The following is a 27,591-nucleotide window of genomic DNA, read 5'->3' as shown; positions in this document are numbered from 1 at the left end:
TGGTGCCTGATGCATTGCTGTGATGTTATTGCTCTCACAGGTTTTCTATAGTTTAGTTTTTTTTAGACCAAATCTTATTTTGGACCAGATTGATAATCTCCGCGTTAAAAGTTGCTTTAATGTTGTAGAAAGTGGTAATTTTCAGGGATAAATGTAGCTTGACTCAGCAGTATCTTAGATGCTGGGCTATTGCCCTAAGCAATAACTCTTAGTAGGAAATGACCATCGTCCCCCATCGGATTATAAATCCAATTCACTAACAAATGTATTTTTTTCTTTCTGAATGGTTTCTGTTCAATTTCACCACTTCCTCTTTTGATGTCGTCATTTTAACATTATATATTTCTTACTTATCTTACTACTACTGCAAACTCCCACAGTCACCCTGTTGGCTGTCTGTCTTTATGTAGCAGCCAGAACACCTTTACATTAGTGTACAGTACGCACACACACACACTACCGTTCAAAAGTTTGGGGTCACTTAGAAAGGTCCTTGTTTTTGAAAGAAAAGCTCATTTGTTTTGGTCCATTTTAAAATAACATCAAATACAGTGTAGACATTTTAATGTTGTAAATGAATATTGTAGCTGGAAACGGCTTTTTTCTTTTATGGAATATCTACATAGGCGTACAGAGGCCCATTATCAGCAACCATCACTCCTGTGTTCCAATGGCACGTTGTGTTAGCTAATCCAAGTTGATCATTTTAAAAGGCTAATTGATCATTAGAAACCCCTTTTTTGCGATTATGTTAGCACAGCCGAAAACTGTTGTGCTGATTAAAGAAGTAATAAAACTGGCCTTCTTTAGACTAGTTGAGTATCTGGAGCATCAGCATTTGTGGGTTCGATTACAGGCTCAAAATGGCCAGAAACAAATAACTTTCTTCTGAAATTCGTCAGTCTATTGTTCTCAGAAATGAAGGCTATTCCGTGCGAGAAATTGCCAAGAATCTGAAGATCTGGCACTACTCCCTTCACAGAACAGCACAAACTGGCCCTAACCAGAATAGAAAGAGGAGTGGGAGGCCCCGGTGCACAACTGAGCAAGAGGACAAGTACATTAGAGTGTAGTTTGAGAAACAGACGCCTCACAAGTCCTCAACTGGCAGCTTCATTAAATAGTACCCGCAGAACACCAGTCTCAACGTCAACAGTGAAGAGGCGACTCTGGGATGCTGGCCTTCTAGGCAGAGTTCCTCTGTCCAGTGTCTGTGTTCTTTTGCCCATCTTTTATTCATTTATTTATCTATCTATCTAACCACACACACAGGGAGGGAAAAAAGTTAATTTTAATGGTAGGTTTATTTGAACAGTGAGAGACAGAATAATACAAAAAATTCCTGAAAAACGCATGCAAAAATGTTATAAATTGATTTGAATTTTAATGAGTTTCTTGGCATTTTCTCACATGAAATAGCCTTCATTTCTCAGAACAAGAATAGACGGACGAGTTTCAGAAGAAAGTCCTTTGTTTCTGGCCATTTTGAGCCTGTAATTGAACCCAAAAATGCTGACGCCCCAGATACTGAACTAGTCTAAAGAAGGACCGTTTTATTGCTTCTTTAATCAGAACAAATGTAGATATTCCATAAAATCTGCCGTTTAACTACAATAGTCATTTACAATGTCAACACTGTATTTCTGATCAATTTGATATTTTAATGGACATAAAATTAGCTTTTCTTTCAAAAACAAGGAAATTTTGAAGTGATCCAAAACTTTTGAACGGTAGTCTGTGTGTGTATACACACACACACACACACACACACACACACACACACACACACACGTATGTACCAACTACCCCTATTTGCTCAGGAAGCAGACAGGAGCAGGTAGGTGATGTACCATTGTCATTGTGAGCCGTACTGTATGTCTGCTTCATAGAAATCTATTCTATTATTATCTGGATTCTATTTCCATGGTCTGCCTCTCCTGCAGTAAGATTACAGCTCGCTGGTGGACTGTCGAGTGTCAGCACTCGGACTCAAGACTTAACAACTAAAAATGTCTGAATTCCACTTTATGACGCTCACTTGTTATAGTGTGAAGAAAATGTTGACCGCCGTTTTTTTTTCATGTAATAAGACATTTGTGTTGTCTTGATTTTGGTCCGTTTCGATCAAGAAAGTTGCAGTTGGCCCTATAGTTTGGCTATTTCATATTTTCCTGCACTAGCCTCATACTTCATTCACAACAACTTGAGGAAGGTGGAAATTGAGGATCTAGCTGTACAATGTATTGGATCATCTTGGTACCCAGAAGGCTGTGTCACGAGCGACTAAAATCATTGCTCACCTCATTCTAAACACTCTGACTGTGGTCCACGATCCTCATGTTTTCAACACTAGCCAACGGGTTGTGAGCACGGGTATGACGGTCTCTTTTCAAAAGCCAGTGTACTTTTAACTTCCTGGTTGAACTGTGATCTCTGACCCCGGCACACTGCGGTACCTGATTTGACTGACAGAGCCACACTGAGATGCCTGATTGGCTGACACAGCGTGTGTTGCCTGCAGGGTCGTCAGGGTCATACAGCTTGTCTCATGCAGGCGACGCTGCTGCTGCCTACCTCGGCCTGCACCCCTCGAACCTCAACGGGGCTGGGGAGGCCGTCCTCAACATCGCCCCCTCTCTGCAGCCCCAGGTAGGCACTGAGGACCTCTAGGAAAGCCTGCCTCAATGCTGCAACTCCAAAATTCCTGTAATGTTCACAAAATGTCCTGGTTTTCACAATCCTGGTTGGAGGATTTCTGGAATCGGGAGGGAATAGTGAAGGCAATCCTGAAATTTGTTCAAACAAGATTTCTTTAAACAAAAAACAGGGCATTTTGGGGAGGTTTCCGGGATTTTACCACCCCAAAACCAGTGACCCAAACATCCCTAGACACCAGCTCCTCCTAGCTATGGTGACCCCCACCTCCCTCTCCTCACCCCTGATCCCTAAACACCCAACCCAAGACCCCCTGTGGCAGCTGTCCCTGTTCCGCTTAGCAGAGAAACACGCCTCAGGTGCATTTTGGCCCTCCCCCTCTCTCCACCTTGTTTCAGTTAAGCCTTTGGTGTACCTACCTTACCATTCTCCCCCAGTTATTTATCCATCCATTTTGTCTCTATGTCCACATTTGCTTCTCCAAATGGCACCCTATTCCCTATATAGTGCATTACCTTTGATGGATATGGTACCATTTGGGAAGCAGCCAGCCCATGGCCATCTCTCTCCATCCTGTCACCATGGAAGCCAAAGCCCCCCCCCCTACTCCCCATTACTCTGCTGTTGTTGTTGCCCTCCGCTGTTGAGAAAGCCAGCGGTGTTGTTGAAGAGGATCCACAGATTTCTGCTGTAAACAGCCTGAGGTTAGCCTGGACGGTCAGTGTCAGCGGCGGAGGGAAATTCCTCAGTTGCATTGCCTTGACTCTTTTGTCTCCGCTCCCTTCGCATCCTTCTCAAAACCCATTGGAGGAGAATGTCAGAGGGGCGAGACCGCTGGCTTTCTCATCCAATAGGTTTTGAGAAGGTGGAGAGAGGAGACGAATGCAATTGAGATTCTCCCTGACTAACCGGATGGTAGGCAGCATTTTCTGCATTCCATCAGTGACAACTGAATACAACATTGTGCAATTTTAAATTGGGTAGAAATCATTTCATCTCATCAATCTTGGAATGAACAATGAATAATAGCTATAGAGCTGTGATAGTAGAGAGGCAGATGGATAGTGTATGAACGCAAAGTCAGGGTTGTACAGCGAAGTTAGCTGGTAGGGAACCAGCAGTCCAAACCAAGAGCCATGCTGCTTTTGCATTGACCGATACAGCAGAGGTTTGTGGAAGCTTTTAAAGTTCCTTTAATCCCCACCTGTGTTTGTGAGACTTTGCCCTGATTGATGTGCAACTACGTGTGTGTGTGTGTGTGTGTGTGTGTGCGTGCCAGACCTGGGTTCAAATAGTATGTTATCTTCCAAACACTTTTCCTGCACTTGATTGCGCTTGCGTGGCACAACGGAACCAAGCCTGTGCCAATCAAATGCACTCAAAGTATTTGAAAGGAAACAAATCCTTTTTGAACCCAGGTCGTGTGTGTGTGTGTTCTTCGATCCTTGTGGGGACCTAAACTCCCCACAAGAATAGTAAAACAAGGAAAGTGTGTGTGTGTATATATGTGCGTGCATCTCGTAGCTGATGGCGCCTGTCTTGTCTCCGTCCAGGTGGATACCCTGCACCATGTTACACGCCTGACGGCAGGCTATGAGGAGCTGACCTCTAGCGCCCTCTACGCCCCACACCACCTCGACGTGAGTCAAACCTCTCCTTTTTTATTTAGGCCCGAAAGAAATGCATGTCTATCAACAAAGCATTTGTAGTCCAGGCAAATGTATTTGGAGCATTTTACACGTGGATTTTACCGGGGTCACAACACGCCTATATTTAAAAAGTTGAACAAAACTAGCTGCCCAAATTGACATCTTTGTTTTTCTCTCCTGGTTCTTGCCTTCTAGACTAACAACAGTTGGCAGGACAACACCCACCCCTCCTGTGTCACTTCTCCACCAGGCCCCCCTGGCAGCGCCCACTCTGACACCTCCAACTGAGACCCCCCCCCCCCCTTCCTCCACCCCAGAGACCTCTTTCTTTTGGGATATGCTCAGACTACCCACTTACCCCCCCATCCTCCTTCCTGCCTACCTCTCCGGACTGGGCAACTCATGCCAGGCGCTGTGTGTACACACACACACACACACACACACACACACTTCTGTGGACTGTTAAGATGGACAAGTGAACAGAAGACATTTACCTTCCACACTACAGAAATTCTGGAGGCTCGTTTCTGTCTTCATTTTGAATTTGAGGAGACTGACTGGCGCCTGATCATGACATCATAACCCCTCGCCGCCTCCAGGACCTTTGGGGGACTACTAACCCAACCTGGCTGTGTAGGGCAGGTGATGATCACTGATGTCTGTACATTACCTGTGTAAATGCTCATGTCAACTCCACACAGTGGTCACAGCCTGTCCATTACCTATCCCTTGTGAGGTTCTGGTGTTGACGCGTATGATAGTGGTCACACACACACACACACACTAACGCCAGGCACTGTGGCGATACGGATCACAAGACGAGCTCTGCTCACCTTGCTTGTACCAAAGTGATGTCCTCTCTCCTTCCCCCAACCTGATAGTTTTCACCCCCCCCCCCCCCTTCTGTTCCTCTGAGAACCAACTAGTAACAAAGACACCGCTGTTGTTTCTCCCATCTTTTCGTATTGAGTGAGTGCTTTATAGGTCAGATATGCACACACCACCCACTTTTACAACCCCGCGTATGGAACGTGGACACATCTGTCAAGCACAAACATTTGCACCTTTTTACGGGTGCATCGTCTACCTGGTGACAGTAGTTCTGGGGAGTTGAGCATACAGTTGGCTTGAGGGCAGGACTGAAGAAATGAGCGATCCTCTTGAAGTCCTCCAGAGGTCGTTTCTATTGCGTCCCCCTACGGTTAGTCATCAAAAGCTATACTCTTTTGTAGACGTTACTTTCCTCTGTCAACTACTTTTAGTTGATTGTAGCCTTTTTCTTTCTAATGTTGTTTCACAAAGAAATGCACCAGCCACCAAATAAACAAAGTTTGTTTATAGAACTTAAATGTGGTGTTGGGACGGTGAAATGGGTGGAATGAAATAAGTTTTGGGGCAGAGAGATGGCTATGTCATTGGGGGGACAAAATGTGACATGAAAATGTTAAAATAAATATTTGTGACCGTCTTCCAATGCATGTAGGCTTTTTAGGTGTTCAGTGATGGTTCTCATTTAAATATTCAAGTTATTTAGCTTCTTCACTTTTGTTTTCTCAAAGACACAGACCAAAAAGAAGTAATGCGTTATGCTGTATGTACAGAGTTCTTAGATGTTTCAATCGGGATGGCTTAATGAATACAGCCCAGCCTTACGGGGTAATGCTGGGCCGTATTCATTAGGAAGGAAACTGGCTGAAACAGGGAGAGGGATTTACCTGAATTTGTCCAACAAATGCTTTTTTTATTTTTTTTGCCATTGCTAAACATTTTTGCTACGGTGCAAAACGTTTCACTTTCGGTGTACACTAATGAATAGGACCCTGGGTTTATACTCCACCAAACGGTCTCTGGATCAGAACTTTCCTGGGGCGTGCACCGAAGTGCGTGAAGTCAAAGGTTATGGAGTACATTCAGCCCTTACATTTTATTTAACAACTGTGGCCTCCCCACTAGCAGGGTATTGTTCAGTAGGGCGAAAACATTTTAAAACCGAGTGATACGGGTAGATGCTACTACCTGAACTTATCTAATAGGAATGCGTGTTTTGGGATGCAAACCGTTTTGCTACGTTGTGCCCTACTGAACAGGACTCAGGTGGAAGTCCCCGGTCCAGACGGGGCTTAAACTCTCATCTACTCGTAATAATCTGTTTTGCTCACAGGCCACACTACAACTTTGCATCGTACCAAAAATACCAGTTATCAATAATGTAATTATGATGATTATATTTCACACAAAAAAGTTGGTGAATAAAAAGTTTTCAGTTTTGGGGTAGAGGGAATTGTATTTGTACTTGTCTTTTTATGGTGTTGTCTGGCCTCATGTCATTTAAGTTTGGGGTTATATTTGGGGGGGGGGGGGGGGGGCTGTTATGTCTGTCACACCAGTGCTAAAGAATTGATTGTATTGTTGCTGTGGAGATGACAGAGCATCGTTGCCGTAGAGAGCACCTGTTCCATGGGAAGGCTTGTTGCTTTCTCCCTTTACTCCATCTCAGAATCTGCTGGTAAAAATGGATCCTATTGGTTAGCTCTATGATTTGGCCAATTAGCAAGGGCTTTACTCTGTTAATAACTGTTACCAAAAAGGCACCACTGGTTTTATTACGATAAACAAGGTAGTCTTCAGTTTCTCTGATTTCATTTTCCTTTTATTTACAATCATACATCATCTGTTAAGAGTACCAGGCATTTTGATAAAGGACAAACTATATATTAAACAGATATAAAGACATCGTTACAGAGAACTCTTATATTGTATTACCCAAATTAGTGTCCTTGTTTACTGTTATTATAAACATTTCATATGGCTTATATCTTACAAATAATGCTACCACTACTACACCAAATTAGTCTTGTCTTTTTCTACCCGTCGTAAATGGATGTCACTGTACAGATTGTGGAATGTTCGTCTCTCTTTTTATAAACCCTCTGCTTTATTTTTGGGTGAGTTGCCTGATTGTTTGGTCTTTTAATGTTCTGAGGTTGGGGTCAAGTTAATTTGTTCGTTTTTTTAATGATTATTTGCATATTTTAATTTGGTATTTTTGTTAATTGGGGTTGCAGTGTGGGGGTTATGGATATTCTAGTTTTGTTTGGTGCTGTATGAATTCTAATGGGCACTTTTGTGAAACCGCATTTTAGCAATAACCGCTGAATTAATGCCAGAGCCATTGTTGGCCATCTTGCTAGCATATACCGTGAATGCATTTAATCAGCCCTTACCTCAACTGGGGGAAAAAACGTTCACATTTTTAGAAATCCCTGGATTTCCCTTATCCATTTAACTTCGGCCATTTTGTCTGGATTGACCCCATTTTTTTTTTAATATTTTGTGTTCGCCCAGTATTTTATTGTAACGATACAGTTAAACGTAAAAATGTAGCTACTCCTATACAGGTTGAGCCAATACTGAGTCACCTAGTGTAGGATTCTACCACAGAAGAATAGAATTCCACAGCACCAAATCAAACTACACATTAAACCCTTTAATGTGTCACTTTGTTTTGTTAGTATCTTTGTATATTGCTCCCTCTTCTTCGTCCCCCTGTATTTTAAATACCCCCTCTCGTCTCTACCTCTGTCTCTTGTATATAAAACCCCACTGTTTCAAGACCTGTGAGTCTGTACGAACTCATTTTATACCTCAACTTTAGAATTGTTCTAGAACGAGTAAAAAGAATGACAAGTTGTAGTGTTCCTTATTAGAAGAAAAAAATGAATAAAATAATTGTGCTTTTCATTATTTGGGGTTGGTTTTTATTTTTTATGATTAGTCATTACATCTATGCTCGCTCTTGTGACATTTAAACAAATCAAATGACACCATTTGATGGTGTTTTACATATAGTTGAAGTCAGAAGTTTACATACACCTTAGCCAAATACATTTAAACTCAGTTTTTCATAAGTGAAACCCGCCTCTGTAGCTAAGTTGGTAAACGTAGAGCATGGCGCTTGCAATGCCAGGGTTGTGGGTTCGATTCATAGGACCACCCGTACGCAAAATGTATGCATGCATGATCGAATGTCACGCAGTTTCACTATAGTTTCATTTCCAGTAAATAGTGACAAGGTGATATTCAGCTTAAATTCCAGGCTTCCCTATATCCCCATGCTGGTATTTTTAAAGCATCTCATGGCTCGTTTATAATGTATCACATAATTTAACTGTGGCACATGGAGGTAGTCTTTCCCTAGACAGTTTGGAAGTTTCTGAATTTCCCAGTATTAGTGTAACGCATCTAGATAAACAAAACATACTGTACACGTACAAACAAGCATCCCAAAATGTACACATGACAGTATGGCGTCATAACCATATTGTCCAGTGCTTGTCCATTGTCCTCCTGTTTCAACACCACTAACGACTTTATTCAATCTGTATCACGGAAGTTCAGCGTAACAGTGATTTAAATTTAGACGCAATGTTCCCGCATTAGCAGAGACGCATTCACAGTAAACGCTGCATATGTCAATCGGAAATCGCCTTTAAATTTCTATGGCGCAATTTGTAACGCTTCAGCGACAGATTTGAATAGAGGCCTACATTCATGAGTGGCTGTAGATCTTAATGTCCATGGTGTCAATATGATTTAATCCAGCTGTCAGGGTGAAGAGGCTTGTCACCACTCTGTCTTTATCAGCTGGAGGGCAGTAAAGTTGGCTTTCTCCTCTGATTTTACTTCACAACCATTTTCTACCTGTGGGGAGCAGACACAACAATAGTAACCTCTTTGCGTTCAGAAAGTATTCATACCCCTTGACTTACTCCACATTTTGTTGTGTTACAGCCTGAATTCAATCTTTTGTTTCACCTATCTACAGTACACACAATAACCCATAATGACGAAGGGCCCGATTCTGACTTAAGAAATTAGGCCTTTCTTACGCACGCCTTTCATTTTCACTTCTCAGTAGTTGGTTTTCAGACTTACCGTAGGAAGGTGCGTTCCGGACTTTGCAGGTGTGGTTCCCTTGCGCGCGCTGAATAAATAATTCAACCGCTAAAAACCCTTCCACTTGCGAGCCAACATTTCTCAGTGAGTTTATTCAATAATCCTTTTAAAATACGGTGTACTAATCTATTTAGAACTTTGTCCGGTTAAGGCAGCCCCACGCACCTCTGATTCAGAGGGGTTGGGTTAAATGCGGAAGACACATTTCAGTTGAATGCATTCAATTGTGCAACTGACTAGGTATCCCCCTTTCCTTTATGTTTCTGCACCAATTGAGAGTATCAGTATTTTGATATCACCAATGTAATTAAACGGAATGATAATATAGGCTAGAGCACCTGAAGGGAACTAACAGTAAACTGGCAGTTGAATGTGTTATTTGTCCTATGGCTAGTGGTTAATACTTATGATACAAATAGGAAAGCAAAAGTTGGTAGTCTATAATCAAGACATTCGAGAGTATCTCTGCAACTTAAAAGGCCATTTAAACGCTGCATAATGGCACAGTATTTCATCAACTTTACTGTGGTACTGTGGACTGGTTTCACATCTCCAGCGATAAGGTAAAATATCTAAAACAAGTATTTTTTAAATTCTCTTATCCAAAACGGAATACTCATTTACCTAGCTCTTATCAAGTTGTAATTTACAGTGCATGGAGAATGGTGTTATTTCTATCTGAACAAATTAGGTAGATGCTTTTTCTACTTTATTCATAGTTTCCTCACGAGTAAAAATGGTGGAACTAAGTCAAGGTCAGAATATGGCGTATCTGTAGACGCAACTCCGCCACACCTTAATTTATTTGATCTCCACCCAAACGAATAGCACACTATTCTAATGCTTAAGTTCAAGATCAGAATATTCATTAAAAAAGGGAATTCTGGTCCATTTACGTGCTCTTAATTTTTTTTGAAATTGTAGCAAATGTATTGAAAGTGAAATCACATTTACATAAGTATTCACACCCCCAAGTCAAAACTTTGTAGAACCACCAATTGCAGCTTTGAGTTGACTTGGGTACGTCTATCAGCTTCGCACATCTGGATTTAGGGATTTTCTCCCATTCTTCCTTGCAAATTTTCTCAAGCTCTTAAGTTACTGAACAAAAATATAGACGCAACAATTCTAAAGATTTTACTGAGTTACAGGTCATATAAGGAAATCCGTCAAATTCATTAGGCCCTAATCTATGGATTTCACATTACAGGAAATACAGATATGCAAAAAAAAGTAGGGGCCGTGGGTCAGAAAACCAGTCAGTTTCTGGTGTGACCACCATTTGCCTCATGCAGCGTGACATCTCCTTCGCATAGAGTTGATCAGGTTGTTGATTGTGGCCTGTGGAATGTTGTCCCACTTCTCTTCACTGGCTGTGTGAAGTTGCTGGATATTGGCGGGAACTGGAACATGCTGTCGTACACATCGATCCAGAACATCCCAAACGTGCTCAATGGGTGACATGTCTGAGTATGCAGGCCATGGAAGAACTGGGATGTTTTCAGATTCCAGAAATTGTGTACAGATCCTTGCGACATGGGGCTGTGCATTATCATGCTGATGATGGCGGCGGATGAATGGCACGAAAATTGGCCTCAGGATCTCGTCAAGGTATCTCTGTGCATTCAAATTTCCATCAATAAAATACGATTGTGTTTGTTGTCCGTATCTTATGCCCGTCTATACCATAACCCCACTGCCACCAATGGCACTCTTTTCACAGCTTTGACATCAACAAACCACACATGCCATACATGGGGTCTGTGGTTGTGAGGCCGGTTGAACGTACTGCCAAATTCTCTAAAATGATGGAGGCGGCTTATGGTAGAGAAATTAACAATTATCTGGCAACAGCTCTGGTGGACATTCCTGCTGCCATCATGCCAATTGCAAGCTCCCTCAAAATTTTAGACATTTGTGGCATTGTGTGGTGTGACAAAACTGCACATTTTAGAGTGGCCTTTTATTGTCCCCAGCACAAGGTGCACCTGTGTAATGATCATGCTATTTAATTAGCTTATTGGTATGCCACACCTGTCAGGTGGATGAATTATTTTGGCGAGAAGGAGAAATGCTCACTAACAGGGATGTAAACAAAATGTGTGCAAAACATCGGAGAGAAAAGCTTTTTGTTAGTATAGAACATTTCTGGGATCTTTTATTTCAGCTTTACATGTTGCATTTATATTTTTCTTCAGTGTTGATGTGGAGCGACTGAACAGCAATTCTGAAGACTTTACACAGATTTAATGGGATTCAAGTCTGGGCCACAGTGTGGCTACTTTGAGATTCTTCAAATATAAAATAGATGATGTATTTAACACTGTTTTGGTTACTGCATGATTCCATATGTGTTATTTCATAGTTTTGATGTCTTCACTATTATTCTACAATGTAGAAAATAGTAAAAATGAAAAACTCTGGAATGAGTAGGTGTGTCCAAACTTTTGACTGGTACTGTATGTAAATTGAATATTTATGTATTTTATTTTCAATACATTTGCTAAAATTTCTACAAAAATGTTTTCACTTTGTCATTATGGGATATTATGTGTAGACGGGTGAGAACTTTTTTTTTTAATACATTTTGAATTCAGACTAACAACAAAATGTGAAATAAGTCGAGGGCTATGAATAATTTATATAGATATATCCTGTACATATTTTTAGTTGTTGATACTTTCTGAAGGCACTGTATCTCTGCGTAGTGGCAGACACGCAATATTGCTCAATATCATAAATAGTCATTGTTCACAAAGATAGCAGCACGCTGTGAGTCACAAGTGTTAGGTTAAAGTCTAAAGGGAGAAGGAAAGATGAAGAGGCATGAGATAAGGCAGGAAATTATAGAGTCACCGTTTAAATACATTTGGAATACAAAGCTCTCAAATGTGTGTTTTCTTTCAGAAATCATGTAATGATGGCAGACAAATCTATTTTGTCACAACAGAGCCCCTTAAAAAATCCAAACCAACGCATTCTGGAAAACATATTACACAATGGTTTTGCTGTATGTAGTCTCTCGGTCTAAAGTTTGTTCTCCCTCAGGAAAAGGTATTCAAATTTTGATTGTGGAAAAAAAGTTGCAGAAGAGCACCAAGCGGAGAGAGCGGTTACAAGCATAGCACCACATCCACCAACTAAACAGATATTCCCATCAAATACTCCATTGGAATAAGTAGTTGGAATATGTGTCAGTCAGTCAAAGTTCAAGCCAGAGCAGTTTGGGGTAAAGAAAAAGATCATTGGTCATCCCTTGCCAGTACCAGCTTCTCAATTATTGTAAGAAATTAAAATCTAGGTGAAACACACTGAAGGACAAAAACAAAAGAGGAAACGTGACATGTGAGCCAGAATGGTAAATCGTTGTGAAGTAAAAGCACATTTTTAGATGTTGGAGAACAACAAAAAGCCTGATTAGAACCCATACACCGTATAAAAAGCCTATAGCATCGTAATGTGGATCTATCTCAATCTTTACTTGATTCTTTGCACCCTCTCGCCTCGTTCTCAAAACCCATTGGACAAGAAGGTCCAAAGAGAGGGGACCTTGGACTAGGTCCTACAATACAGTTGAGGAGGAGGTAAGGAGATAGGATGCCAGGAATCACAGGATTATTTTTGTTGAAAGAGCTGACCTGTAATCTTTCTGTGGTTAACCTACCTCTGGTTGCAGTGTGGTGAACTCCACAGGGGACTGCTCCCCCTGATTGTCAGAGCTCCTCCTACACAGGCAGCACAGGATACACTTAAAGGTCCTTCTCATCTCCTCGTCCCGGAAGGAGTAGATAATAGGGTTAACCAGGGAGTTACACTCAGCCAGGATCAGACAGTACTTCTCATAGGTCAAGGCATGGCTGTCTTTACCCATGATCCCATCTAGCAACAGAGTCATCAGGCCCGGCGTCCAACAGATGACAAACACACCTAGGGAGAGGAGGGAAGGAAATGAGGAAAACATGAGAGGATATGCCATAGCCATGCCATTCACTTGTCAATTAAAACAAACGATTATGTTCCCCATAACCTTACAATAGTATGTATGTTTTAGAGAGTTGCATAGATCTGGAAAAAGGTTAGGTACCTTTTAGCAATGAGTAAGATGTAAGTAAGGATGTGCATGGAATGGAAATTAAATAAAATGGCACGATCGTTGAACGGTATTAGTTTCATTAGCATCGCATCCTCTTGGAAGTGTACGTTCCAGGCCAGTTCCAGATCCCACTCACCCAGTACAATAGAGATAGTCTTCATGAGGTTAAAGACAGTCTCGTTGTGCCTCAGATGGTGGGAGCTGTGCTGAGACATCCGTTTACCCTTACGTCTCACGTAGACATAGATGCGCGCGTACACAGCCACCATGACAAAAAAGGTGAGCAGGTTGAGAGACGCCCAGAAGATCATATACCTGGAGAAGAAAAGACTTTGTCCTTTTTCTTTGTAGATCATGACAATTTGTCTTTCGCTTTAAACCCAACATCCTGAGACACACACACACATTGAAAGCCAAGGTCAGCCAACCACACTGCAGAAGCACCCTTGGAGCAGATTTAGGCTAGATTAGTGCCTTGATCTAGGCTAGGGCACAACGGCAGGAGATGGCATCTAGGATACTTGGACGCCAACAACCCTCCAGTCCATTTGCCAGCTCACTCTCGACCAGGGGTCGTACGGATCAAGCATCTCAGAGTAGGACTGCTGATTTAGGATCACCTTTGCCCTTTAAATAACATTATAAGGACAAGGGGGGACCTGATCCTAGACCTAGCTGGTTACCTGCGGCTGTAGAGCGGGGCGATGATTGAGCAGTCGCTAAGCTGGCACTCACAGTTCCACCCCATGGAAGGGACCAGCCCCATGATGATAGACACTGCCCAGATACACACGATCAGCAGCACCACACGCCGGTTGGTCATCTTGCTGTGCAGCTGCATAATCATAATAAAAATAAACGTATAACACAGTACATACAGAGACCGCTAATCAATGTACATGATAAAAAAATAATACAAATAGAATGAGAAAAACGAGTACGAACACGTCATAAGATACTAAAAGAACAGCCAGACTAATTTAAAGCCAAAGGAAAAAGGCTTTAGAGTCTGTTAGAGTAGTTAGTCTTTTTACCTGCATGGTAATTATGGTCTGGTGACGCTCCACCGCCACCGCCAGCAGGTTGGCCACAGACGCCGTCAGGCTCATGTCCACCAGAGCATTCCTAATGAACCATTGCTGCTTGGACAGCCTGAAGAAGAAGAAGATTCCTCTGTTGTCAACTGTCACAGAGACACTGAGATTGGTATGTCTTTTATCCAAACCCACTCGAGACACACACATACATTACAAACACCTACTGAGAAGTTGGAAGTCAGGGTCAGCCACAGTGTAGTGCCCGAAGAGCAGTTGATGGTTAAATTTGCTTAAGGGCACAACGGCAGGTATCTAGGATACTGATTCAAACCAGTGACCCTCCGGTTACTGACCCGGCCTCTCTAGACAACTGTCCGCCCTACCTGATGGTCCAGGGTCCTGTGTTGAGCACGAGGTTGGTGTAGGCCAAGCCGGCGAACAGGTCCGCAGCGGCCATGTTGGCTAGCAGGAAGTAGATGGGGAAGTGGAAGCGTCGGTTGATCAAGATGGCCGCCATCACCAATATGTTGGACAGGATCATAATGAGGCAGATGGTCAGGCCCAGGACCACTACCACACAGTCCCTGACACTCCAGTCTCTGCTGATCTCCTTACCTACGTAATCGTAGAAGAAGGTGACGTTGTGGCTGTAGTCGCACGCGTTTCCCATGCCACCGCTCTCCATGGCGGCTGGAGACAGAGACAGAATAGAATGGAATTCGGTAAAAGTAGGTGTGAGGCCCTTGGCCCCGCTAGGAGCTGAAATGAATAAGTAAAGTCAAATGAAGGTCTTCTCTGTACGGCATTACTTGGCCCATTCATAGATGCTAACTACCTCCAGCGCCTATTGATGAAGGTATCCGGGTGACTTTTGTTAAGAGCCCCAACGCTTGCTCGAAACGTTAACATGGATCGCTTGCGGTACGGTTTTGGAAGCCTATCTTTCATAATAATAAAATAAAAGGCTATATTACTACACAGCTTTATAGGTTTAGAGTTAGTCTTCCCACACGGACATACAGTTGAAGTCGGAGGTTTACATACACTTAGGTTGAAGTCATTAAAACTCATTTTTCAACCACTCCACAAATTTCTTCTGAACAAACTATAGTTTTGGCAAGTCGGTTAGGCCATCTACTTTGTGCACGACAAGTCATTTTTCAAAAAATTGTTTACAGACAGATTATTTCACTTATAATTCACTGTGCCACAATTCCAGTGGGTCAGAAGTTTACATACACTAAGTTGACTGTGCCTTTAAACAGCTTGGAAAATTCCAGAAAATGATGTCATGGCTTTAGAAGCTTCTGATAGGCTAATTGACATCATTTGAGTCAATTGGAGGTGTACCTGTGGATGTATTTAAAGGCCTGCTGTCAAACTCAGTGCCTCTTTGCTTGACATCATGAGAAAATCCAAAGAAATCAACCAAGACCTCATACAAAAATTGTAGACCTCCACAAGTCTGGTTCATCCTTGGGAGCAATTTCCAAATGCCTGAAGGTACCACATTCATCTGTACAAACAATAGTACGCGAGTAAAAACACCATGGGACCACGTAGTCGTCATACCGCTCAGAAAGGAGACGCGCTCTGTCTCCTACAGATGAACGTACTTTGGTGCGAAAAATGCAAATCAATCACAGAACAGCAGCAAAGTACCTTGTGAAGATGTTGGAGGAAACAGGTACAAACGTATCTATATCCACAGTAAAACGAGTCCTATATTGACATAACACGAAAGGCCGCTCAGCAAGGAAGAAGCCACTGCTCCAAAACCTCCGTAAAAAAAGCCAGACTACAGTTTGCAACTGCACATGATGACAAAGATCGTACTTTTTGGAGAAATGTCCTCTGGTCTGATGAAACTAAAATAGAACTGTTTGGCTATAATGACCATCATTATGTTTGGAGGAAAAAGGGGGAGGCTTGCAAGCCAAAGAACACCATCCCAACATTGAAGCACGGGGGTGGCAGCATCATGTTGTGGGGGTGCTTTGCTACAGGAGGGACTGGTGCACTTCACAAAATAGATGGCTTCATGAGAAAGGAAAATTATGTGGATAAATTGAAGCAACATCTAAAGACATCAGTCAGGAAGTTAAACCTTGGTCGCAAATGGGTCTTCCAAATGGACAATGACCCCAAGCATACTTCCAAAGTTGTGGCAAAATGGCTTAAGGACAACAAAGTCAAGGTATTGGAGTGGCCATCACAAAGCCCTCAATCCTATAGAAAATTTGTGGGCAGAACTGAAAAAGCGTGTGCAAGCAAGGAGGCCTACAAACCTGACTCAGTTACACCAGCTCTGTCAGGAGGAATGGGCCAACATTCACCCAACTTATTGTGGGAAGCTTGTGGAAGGCTACCCGAAACGTTTGACCCAAGTTAAACAATTTAAAGGCAATGCTACCAAATACTAACTTCTGACCCACTGGGAATGTGAAGAAAGAAATAAAAGATGAAATAAATCACTCTCCTATTATTCTGACATTTCACATTCTTAAAATAAAGTGGTGATCCTAACTGACCTAAGACAGGGAATTTTTACTAGGATTAAATGTCAGGAATTGTGAAAAGAAATGTGGCTAAGGTGTATGTAAACTTCCGACATCAACTGTATATATTAGTCTTTGTGGTTAAGCCCTAGCTGTTGCAAGAGTGTGCTTGCAGGCTAGGTCGGAGTCAGACCGAAACTTGATAAAGAGAAGTAACCACTGTCTGGTATTGACATTTTGATCTTGTGTGACAGTGGACAATGCTAATGAATTCAGAGAAGCTACTGTACTTGGTTACCTTATAAGGTAACCTCAACATATTGCTGTATACATACATTGACGTAGGTGATCATACCACTAGGGAGTGATGACGTATAAAAATCAGCTGTGCTTTTAGGTGGGGTGCAGAACTTATTGTGAAACATACGTGCTGTGTTTCCATTGTCACTTATGTCTGCAATTGCATTAATAAAGGTTTGATTGATTTACTTAAAGATATTGTCTGACTGCCGATTTCACCAATAAGCCAATGATTGACAAGGAACCTACCCCGACAATACCCTAGACCCACTCCAATTCGCATACCACCCCAACAGATCCACAGATGACGCAATCTCAATCGCACTCCACACTGCCCTTTCCCACCTGGACAAAAGGAACACCTATGTGAGAATGCTGTTTATTGACTACTGCTCAGCGTTCAACACCATAGTGCCCATGAAGCTCATCACTAAGCTAAGGACCCTGGGATTAAACACCTTCCTCTGCAACTGGATCCTGAACTTCCTGACGGGCCACCCCCAGGTGGTAAGGGTAGGCAACAACACATCCGCCACACTGATCCTCAACACTGGGGCCCCTCAGGGTTGTGCACTTAGTCCCCTCCTGTACTCCCTGTTCACCCACAACTGTGTGGCCAAACGACTCCAACACCATCATTAAGTTTGTTGACGAAACAACAGTGGTAGGCCTGATCACCGATAAGACAGCCTATAGGGAGGTCATAGAACTGTCAGTGTGGTGCCAGGACAACAACCTCTCCCTCAATGTGAGCAAGACAAAGGAGCTGATCGTGGACTACAGGAAAAGCCGGGCTGAACAGGCCCCACTTTAACATCAACTGGGATGTAGTGGAGCAGGTTGAGAGCTTCAAGTTCCTTGGTGTCCACATCACCAGCGAACTATCATGGTCCAAACACACCAAGACAGTCGTGAAGAGGGCACAACAAAACCTTTTCCACTTAAGAGACTGAAAATATTTGGCATGGGTCCCCATATCCTCAAAAATGTATACAGCTGCACCATCGAGAGCATCATGACCGGTTTGCATCACCGCCTGGTATGGCAACTGCTCGGCATCTGACCGTAAGGTGCTACAGAGGGTAGTGCGTACGGCCCAGTACATCAACATGGTAGGTTTGACACAGAACTAACATCAACAACATGCATGATGGTCTTTCATGGTTGAGGTTTGAGGAGAAATGTACTACTTCTCTTCTAGTCTTTTTAAGAAATGTGTGTTGAAAATGCCAAACGACTTGTATAATCTATTTGCATTCACTTCAAAACAGATATACAGCACCAGTCAAAAGTACACCTACTCATTCAAAGTTTCTTTATTTGTACTATTTTCTACATTGTAGAATAATACTGAAGACATCAAATCTATGAAATAACACATATGGAATCATGTAGTAACCAAAAAAAAAAAAAGTGTTAAACAAATCAAAACATATTTTATATTTGAGATTCTTCAAAGTAGCCACCTTTTGCCTTGACAGCTTTGCACACTCCTGGCATTCTCCCAACCAGCTTCATGAGGTAGTCACCTGGAATGCATTTCAATTAACAGGTGTGCCTTGTTAAAAGTTAATTTGTGGAATTTCTTTCCTTAATACGTTTGAGCCAATCAGTTGTGTTGTGGGGGGGGGGGGGGGGTATATAGAAGATAGACCTATTTGGCAAAAGACAAAGTCCATATTATGGCAAGAACAGCTCAAATAAGCAAAGAGTAACAGTCCATCATTACTTTAATATATGAATGTCAGTCAATCCGGAAAATTTCAACAACTTTGAAAGTTTCTTCAAGTGCAGTCGCATCAAGCGCTATGATGAAACTGGCTCTCATGAGGACCGCCACAGGATAGGAAGACCCAGAGTTACCTCTGCTACAGAGGATAAGTTCATTAGAGTTACCAGACTTATAAATTGCAGCCTTCGCTAAGTTCAAGTTACAGACACATCTCAACATCAACTGTTCGGAGGAGACTGCGTGAATCAGGCCTCAAATTGCTGCAAAGAAACCACTATTAAAGGATACCAATAATAAGAAGAGACTTGCTTGGGCCAAGAAACACGAGCAATGGACATTAGACTGGTGGAAATCTGTCCTTTCGTCTGAGTCCAAATTTGAGATTTTTGGTTCCAACCGCCGTGTCTTTGTGAGACACAGAGTAGGTGAACGGATGACCTCTGCATGTGTGGTTCCCACCGTGAAGCATGGAGGAGGAGGTGTGATGGTGCTTTGCTGGTGACACGGTCTGTGACGCATTTAGAATTCAAGGCACACTTAACCAGCATGGCTACCACAGCATTCTGCAGCGATACGCCATCCCATCTGGTTTGGGCTTAGTGGGACTATCATTTGTTTTTCAACAGGACAATGACCCAACACACCTCCAGGCAGTGTAAGGGCTATTTGATCAAGAAAGCGAGTGATGGAGTACTGCATCAGATGACCTGGCCTCAAGCGAATTGAGATGATTTGGGATGAGTTGGACCGCAGAGTGAAGGAAAAGCAGCCAACAAGTGCTCAGCATATGTGGGAACTCTCAAGACTGATGGAAAAGCATTCCAAGTGAAGTCTGGTTGAGAGAATGTCAAGAGTGTGCAAAGCTGTCAAGGCAAAGGGTGGCTACTTTGAAGAATATAAAATATATTTTGATATGTTCAACACTTTTTTGGTTACTACATGTGTTATTTCATAGTTTGTCTTCACTATTATTCTACAATGTAGAAAATAGTAAAAATAAAGAAAAACCCTTGAATTGGTAGGTGCATCCAAACTTTTGACTGGTACTGTACATACCCCACCAGACACGCCACTATGGGTTTCTTCACCGTAACCAAAACAAAAACAGAATTCATGCGTCACTCAGTTATGTAATGCTCTGCCACCAGAGGTTAGTCAGGCAAAAAGCAAGTTTCTCTTTGGAAAAAAGATTTTTACTCAGTAAAGTATTTGTCATCACTTAATTTTAGCGAATCAAACAAGTGCAAGGCGTGGCTCTGTGCTTGTGGAGTGCTAATGTCCTGGGAGGGTTAAGGGGAAGGATTTGTGGGAGATGATTGGTTGGCCAATTAAGCCGGAAGTGTCTGCGTATGAGATTAATGTTTGGGCCAAATGAAGGCCGGTTCAGCCGTCTGTGGACGTTGAAATCAAAGCCAGGGTTAATTTGTCCAGACTTTTTACTCTTGCTTAGTCCAGACGACAGAAAGAAAACAGAGGAAAGGAGGACAGTAGCCAGTGAGCCAATTGTGGTTTGTGACTACTTTGATTTCCTATTGTAGCCAATTAAATTGCAGAACTTCCGTTACGGATTTTTTGCAAATCTGTTACCAATTTGGTAATAATTCATAATCAAAATTAATATCAGTAAAAACACTATAACTAGTTGATATGTCTACCTTTACTTGTTACTTCTGTGAACTTTCATTATTCTCCCTCCTCATGAGGAATATCTTAAAGATATGTGGGTTTTTGGTAATGGAATTTCAAGACACAAGGCAATGTTTCTTAAACTTACAGAAGGCAGAAAAAATATCCTGAACTAAATAAGTGTTGATAACTTGGCAGGGGTATTTCTAATACCTTTTAAGACTTTTTTCTGGTAGATATTTTCTAAACCCCTTTTTCATCTGACAATAAATCAAAGCCTTTGCTTATTCCACATTTTTTGAATGGAATATGGCTGAAAAATGTATACATGCCTTCATTTTTTTTTTTTTAAAGACTCATAGCTTTTATTTAACACCCAATTTGATATGCTCCTATAAACTTTTACATGGAAATGACCACACACATCGTATGGATCTGTGCAACTCTGCTACAGTAACAGGCATATTTTTTCTTTGAAAGATTCTTTCTTGCTGATATGAAAGATAAGGGCCATATATTTCAAAAAAACGTTAAAACACAGCATCGTAATTGCAGTTCACACAGAGCCAGCTGTGGGCGAAGCTAACTGCTGAAAACCCTATACAGAGCTAGGCAGTAGGCACTACTTTTTTCAATTTTTTTTTTTTTTTAACTAGGCAAGTCAGTTAAGAACAAATGATTATTTACAATGACCGCTTACCCTGGTCAACTCTGGGCTAATTTTGCGGCATCCTATGGGACTACCAATCACGGCCGGATGTGATACAGCCTGGATTCGAACTAGGGAATGTGGGGATGCCTCTTGCACTGAGATGCAGTGCCTTAAACCACTGTGCCACTCGGGAGCCCTGTACTAGACACCTTGTGCCAGATGTGATATAGGCTTACTGACACTAGTTGCTTCCACTGATTCTACCCCCTTAGACCTATTATGGGATGGTTTCTGCCACAAAAAAGGCATGTGTAAACCAGCAGAGTGCCGGTTGAGTGTGTGAACTCAACCTGGTCTCAAAGCATTTCGTATTATTCTGGATCAAAATCCGAGTCACTCCATTTAGTAATATTTTACATTTGCTATGTTTACATAAGACAGATGGTTACTTAAGTCAAAACCTAAAGGAGGGGAGTTGGTCAGGGTGGGTGGGTATAACGTGAATGTCTAGCAACCCAAAGGGTGCGAGTTCGAATCTCATCACGGACAATTTTAGCATTTTAGCAACTTTCAACTACTTACTACTTTTTAGCTACTTTGGAACTACTTAGCATGTTAGCTAACACTTCCCCTAACCTTAACCATTTTAGCTACACCTTCAACTAACCGTAACCTTATGTTAGCTAACCCTTCCCCTAACCTTAACTCTTTGAGCTAACTCTTACCTTTACCCTTTAACCTAACTCCTAAACTTAACCATAACCCTAATCCCTAGCCTAGATAACGATAGCGAGCTAGCCACCTAGCTAGAATTCATAACATATACGTTTTGCAAATTCGTAACATATTGTATGTTAACAAATTCATAACATATAATACAAATGTAATTTGTAACTAGTCATACGAAATGGGTGATGGGCATCCACAAATTAATTCATACCATATGAAATGTAACATATATTAAATGTAGCACTCGGATTTACGTACAGAATAATACGAAATGCTCTGACACAAGGTTGCTGAACTGTATTGTAATAATTTGTGTTTATAAACAGATAACTATCTGATCGCGTCGCGCACTGTTGCAAAATAACAAGTTGACAGACATCCAGTTTTTCAAGTTAAACTTAGAACATTGTACAAGACCGAGACACCAAACCTTATAGTTAAACTTTACATTTTCTTGAACAAACATAAAAAGATCTACGTGACATTGTTTTATTCCCTCTGTAAAATCAGGTGTAAACAAAAAGGTACAAAGTACGGTTACAGTAAAACAAAGACTGAAGGTACGGTAGAACTAGAAGAAAATCGGAAAGGTTTACTGAATGACGCCTAGCTCAATTAAGAAGTTTCAGCTTTGTTTTAACCCTTATGACAAAATAAGTGCAGACTTTTTCAGAATAAATACAGGGACTAAAAGTGGGCTGCTCTGATTGTGTGTAGTCGGATATGACAATTTGATCAACGCTGGACCTGACGTGAGTTTGTAATTGAATTACCGAAACCCACATTATACAACCAAGAATAATCATGCATAGGCCTATAATAATAAACATTCGGTTGCTTACCGCCGTTTTAGAACAACGTTTCCCTCCAATATAACCCGAAATGCAATTTAGATGTTGAACACTTCCAACAGGTAAATGTACCTTTTCACCCCAAGTGACCAGGGTTCCGGTCTAAAAGCACGGTTTTGACTGCTCCTACAGTTTTGCTTCGGTACTGCAGATTAACTGACGCCCGGCCCAGAAAGACAAATTCCATACACGGCCACATAAACAAGTCAAATAACCAATAAGACACCACCTACAGCCAAAGTTAGTAAATATGTCTAAGTTTAATTTATATGTACGTTTTTGGAGGCCTGACCAAATTTACATCGAAATGTAAGTTATAGATCTGTCACTCGTTAAAAGCAAGTCTAAAAAGCGCTAGATCTGTTCTATGTGCGCTATTTCTATGCTTCCCTGTGTTTCATTTTTGCATCTTTTACTTTCGATTTCGTATACCAGCTTCAAAAACCTATACAATAAATGTTGGTTATTAAAAGTATATTTCACAGCAGTTTAGATGGTACAATGATACTATAAACTGCATGTTTTATCACATAAACTGAAATTAGGCAAACTATTGGAATTTTTGCAAGCAGGAAATGGCAGAGCGATTTCTGCATATTGCACCTTTGACATTTTATATTCATCCAAAAGTCTGCCATGTTTTAGGATAATGTGATGACGTTGGCGCCGCTCCCTGTGCGCACTGAGTGATTGTGCTAATGTGATGTTGATCCATAAAAACCGGATGCAACCCGGAAATAAACGGTCCATGTATTGGCAATATGCGAACGTGAGTAGATTACCTTGGGTTTACGGTCAAAACACTTAAAACACACCCTCGTTCACTTACCCTCTCCTTATGCCCTTGGGGGAATCCCCGTCGCCATCTTGGTGGGTGGTCCAAATGATTAGCCAAGCAAGGGAAGTTTGCAACGTAAGCCCCTCAGGCTTCGTTTTTAGTCGGCTTTGCGAGTGGACAATTATGTTCACCCCCGGGCCTGAAACTCCCCATAATTCAATTTGCGACGATTGTACATCCGCTAAGAAAAGTCCGCGAAAACTTAAACAACATCATTGGAGAAGTCAACATAGAAGTGTAAGTTAAAACGAACGCAAATATGTTTTTGTTTGGTTATCTTTTGGAAATTGTAGAAATAAAACATGTTCCTTCTTCAGAAGTTTCAGCTAGCTTTCATACAGTAGGCATATATTAATAATAATATATTTAATATAAGTAGACATGCACTCATAATTGAATGTAGCGCATATAAAGTACCCACAAGCCACCGGTGGCTAAAAACACAATCATCGCGGGATGAACGAGTGATGAATTTCCAGCCAAGGGTGGTCTATTTAAATCATATCTACCTTCCTTTCCTTCCAAAATAATATCCTATTGGTGAGCCAACTGGTAAATGCAGAGGGTCTTTTACTCAGTTATAAGGAATTCTTATCACTTTACAAGGTCCATGTAACACCTAAAGATTTCGCAATTGTTTCAGATGCCAGGTGTTGCTTTATTATTCAGGAAGGTGTCAAGACCTGACCCCCAGAGCCTACCTTCTATTGACCCTGTTGACTCATCAGTAGGATGGTCCAATCAACAACAGAGCGATATGAACCTTGTTTCAGCAGGATGTTGTATTGGAATGGATTTATTGATAATATCTGTTGAAAAAAGTTTGGATGTTGCCACACACATACCTACTTGGTAACAAAATGAAGGGAGTTTCCTTTAAAATTATTCATAAATAGGGTCAATAGAAGGTAGGCTCTGGGGGTCAGGTCTTGACACGTTCCTGAATAATAAAGCAACACCTGATGGAATGGCATCTAAAACAATTGCAAAATCTTTAGGTGTTACATGGACCTTGTAAAGTGATAAGAATTCCTTATAACTAAGTAAAAAAAAACTCTGCATTTACAAGTTGACTCACCAATAGGATATTATTTCAGAACCAATATTCTAAAAACAAAGAAGTATTTTATACAATATATCCCGATTATTCCATATATATCTGTGTGGAGAAAAATTATGCTTATAAATTAAGGATCATGACAAGAAAACCTGCTGATGAAAAGCAAGAGAGTTTCACTGGAACTTGGTCAATATTATAATTGCAAACCAACATGATGTCAAGGCCACCAAAAGTAGAGAAGACATGAGGAATAACATTTCACAGAAGTGGGTCTTCTTAGGAATTGTTTTATTCAATTGATCTTAAAAGTATTAAGGTAGTAAAGTCGAGAAAATTCAGTGTTCATTGCAGTGTTCATTACAACAGTTTTCCTAACGTAATGGGTACGGTTTCTCCACAGAAAGTTGAAAAGCATCTGGTCTATCTCCTTGCTTATTTTACCGTCAAGATATAAAGATAGAGCAGCATATGTTAGTTTAGAGATACCTTCAGCCTTGGTTATTAGGACTCTTCCTTTTAAAGATAAGTCCCTCTGTAGCCATTGATTTAGCTTCTTCTGGTCTTTTTTAATAAGAGGGTTAAAATTTAGTAAGCCTCTAGACTTCTGATCCTTAGTAATGGTATTTATTTTGTATTATTTCACCTTTATTTAACCAGTTAGGCCAGTTGAGAACAAGTTCTCATTTGGCGGAGTGTGCTAAAGCAGTGAATAAAACAAAATTAGGGAGGAGGCTTCTGATGTTAACGTGCATGAAAGCAAGGCTTTTATGGTTACAGAAGTCAAAAAATGAGAGCCCCTGGGGGCACACAGGGCCTTGGTTAACCTCTACATCACCTGAGGAACAGAGGAGGAGTAGGATGAGGGTACGGCTAAAGGCTATCAAAACTGGCTGTCTAGTGCGTTGGGGACAGAGAATAAAAGGAGCAGATTTCTGGGCGTGGTAGAATAGATTCAAGGCATAACGTATGGTAGGGTGCAGGTACAGTGGAGGTAAACCTAGGCATTGAGTGACAATGCCTAAATATTTAAGTTCTTATTTCACTGGAATACCATAATATGAAAGTGTCACACAATCTTTGACAGCCATGAGTTCACATTTATTAATGTTAAGATATAGACCAGATGCTTTGGAAAAGGATTGTGTCACATTGATCGATATGGGAATCTGACGAGCGTCTTTCAGAAAGCATTCCTTCCTCCCTCGCCCCTCAAGTGTATACTCGTCAGACGTCATCAGAAGTGTCCACTTAATTTGAGGGCTGAGGGGATAGGGTATGTCTTTTAAGTGTTTGGACCGCAGGCCTTAAACAACGGTCGGACATCTTGAACGCAGTCTCCAGTTCTTATTATACCAAGAGAGAAAGAGAGGCCGAACTCCGTGGAAAATTCTATTCACTTTCAATGTAAGGGCTGTATTGCCATGGGAAACATTTGTTTCCATTGCCAAAGCAAGTGAAATACCACTCTCCAGCAGGTGGCGTTTTTGTTTTTGTTGCCCACCAAGCAAGGAGTTTTTGTATGGAGGTCAATGAGTGACGAATTTAGTCAACAGGAAAAGGAATAGTTTATTTTCTACGTGAGGTTTATTTGATCCAATAGAAGTTTCGTAATGCTTAAGTTGTTACTCGTGTACTGATATAAGTAGGACACGTGATATCCCGGAACTTTGAGAAAAAAACACTTTATATCGGAGTTGTGTCTATATGGCTATGCATGTTCATGTTATGAGGCTAGTCAGCAAAGTATCGCTCTCAATTGAATACATGCAGTCACGTCAACAACCCTCATCGAATATTCAAAAAAGGATTACAATAATGAGATGGATCCACCAATCCAAATAAAGGATAAGAGGAAGCTAGATAATCCGCCGTCCCGCTTTCCGGTCAACGACTTCCATTGTTTAGGGCGGAGAAACATGCAATCTTGTCAGTATATCCATCATCTTTGTATTATAGTTTAATGGTTGTTGTACATAGGCACGAGCCACACCCTCCTCGTCCCCGTTGGATGAATCGCAGGTGGGGACGTCCAATTCAATGAACGCTATTTCTTTGTGATTGACAGTAAATGATGATTATGCCATATTTACTATTTCTAAATAATATAATATTCTGAATTTGTTATTATAAAATGTATATATTGATACATTCATCTGTTTAATCATTAATTTGTTACAGTGCATAATATTTTTTTAACTGTTTTAATCCTCGTACCCACTACATTCTCCATTAAAGTGTTGAATTGTGTCTTGGATCCTACGGTTTAAAATGATCCACTTGAGAATGGATGGAACATCAAGGTTTGGATTGCACTTGATTTTAATATTCTATATGTGGTTTGGGGTTCCACATTGTGTAAGAACAGCCAGATAGCCGGGGTATCGGGCTGGTCCGTCTTTAGCCAGTGGGCCTGTCTAAATTGTAGTTTTTTCCCCAAAAATTCTCTTTAGTTGGTTAATAGCGGGGCCACGGATGTGCCGGTGTGTAAAAGCCTGGGCCAATTTCTGGTCCCAGTCCGTTCCTGGATACCCCCATGTGACCTCCCATCCAGATTAGTGACCCAATAACAGATGACTCATCACAACTAGCCTTTAAAATGCAACACTCCCCACAGTTGGCCATTGTTGGTTGCCTATAGGTGTGTGTTTTCCTCTATATGTCCAATGTTTACCAATCAGAGGAAGAAGATGGCTGATATGATTTAAGTGTGAATGTTTTAAACATAGGTATGTTACAGGTAGAGTATAGGGAGAGGTGGGTAAGGTAGGTCACGCATAGGTGGATTACAGACCGCAAAGATGCATACAATCCATCAAAGATGCTTTTACACCAATCATCCGCAACACCATGGACTGAATCAACCCAGATCAAATACATGGCAGACCAAAGTAATCAACAGAATTGGAAACCGATCG

General features: G+C 41.4%; 2 protein-coding genes across 5 annotated transcripts in view; one reads left to right on the top strand and one right to left on the bottom strand.

Annotated features, from left to right (window-relative positions):
- Positions 1–8,045, top strand: part of pbx4 (pre-B-cell leukemia transcription factor 4) — a 41,896-nt gene extending 33,851 nt beyond the window's left edge. For all 3 annotated transcript variants that reach the window (XM_029727244.1, XM_029727245.1, XM_029727242.1), the window contains 2 exons: positions 4,209–4,295; positions 4,500–8,045. In XM_029727244.1, coding sequence (XP_029583104.1) covers positions 4,209–4,252 — 44 coding nt within the window. In that variant the 3' untranslated portion in view covers positions 4,253–4,295; positions 4,500–8,045. The remainder of the gene's footprint in view (positions 1–4,208; positions 4,296–4,499) is intronic.
- lpar2a (lysophosphatidic acid receptor 2a) lies at positions 6,939–23,648 on the bottom strand. Of its 2 annotated transcripts, none has more exons than XM_029727249.1 (7): positions 23,608–23,648; positions 14,774–15,080; positions 14,388–14,505; positions 14,037–14,188; positions 13,490–13,668; positions 12,925–13,187; positions 6,939–9,005 (listed from the first exon to the last, which is right to left on the bottom strand). In XM_029727249.1, the coding sequence occupies exons 2-7, from the start codon at positions 15,073–15,075 to the stop codon at positions 8,928–8,930; spliced, it is 1,092 nt and encodes a 363-aa protein (XP_029583109.1). In that variant the 5' UTR covers positions 15,076–15,080; positions 23,608–23,648; the 3' UTR covers positions 6,939–8,927. The 2 variants fall into 2 exon arrangements, with proteins under 2 accessions (XP_029583109.1, XP_029583108.1); XM_029727248.1 differs by lacking the exon at positions 23,608–23,648 and adding an exon at positions 22,770–22,896.
- Between the last annotated feature and the right edge of the window lie 3,943 nt (positions 23,649–27,591).

This window comes from Salmo trutta, chromosome 32, assembly GCF_901001165.1.
Source record: "Salmo trutta chromosome 32, fSalTru1.1, whole genome shotgun sequence".
NCBI lineage: Eukaryota > Metazoa > Chordata > Actinopteri > Salmoniformes > Salmonidae > Salmo > Salmo trutta.
This window is presented reverse-complemented; position numbering and strand designations above follow the sequence as displayed.

Bases quoted from the DNA above. Each gene is read 5' to 3' on its own strand.
- lpar2a (XM_029727249.1), bottom strand. From the start codon at position 15,075: ATGGAGAGCGGTGGCATGGGAAACGCGTGCGACTACAGCCACAACGTC. The intron at 13,669-14,036 runs GTAACCAGCTAG...TTTCTTCTCCAG, and splicing joins GCCCCGCTCTACAGCCGCAG to GTATATGATCTTCTGGGCGT. The intron at 9,006-12,924 runs GTAGGTTAACCA...TGCTCCCCACAG, and splicing joins TCACCACACTGCAACCAGAG to GTAGAAAATGGTTGTGAAGT.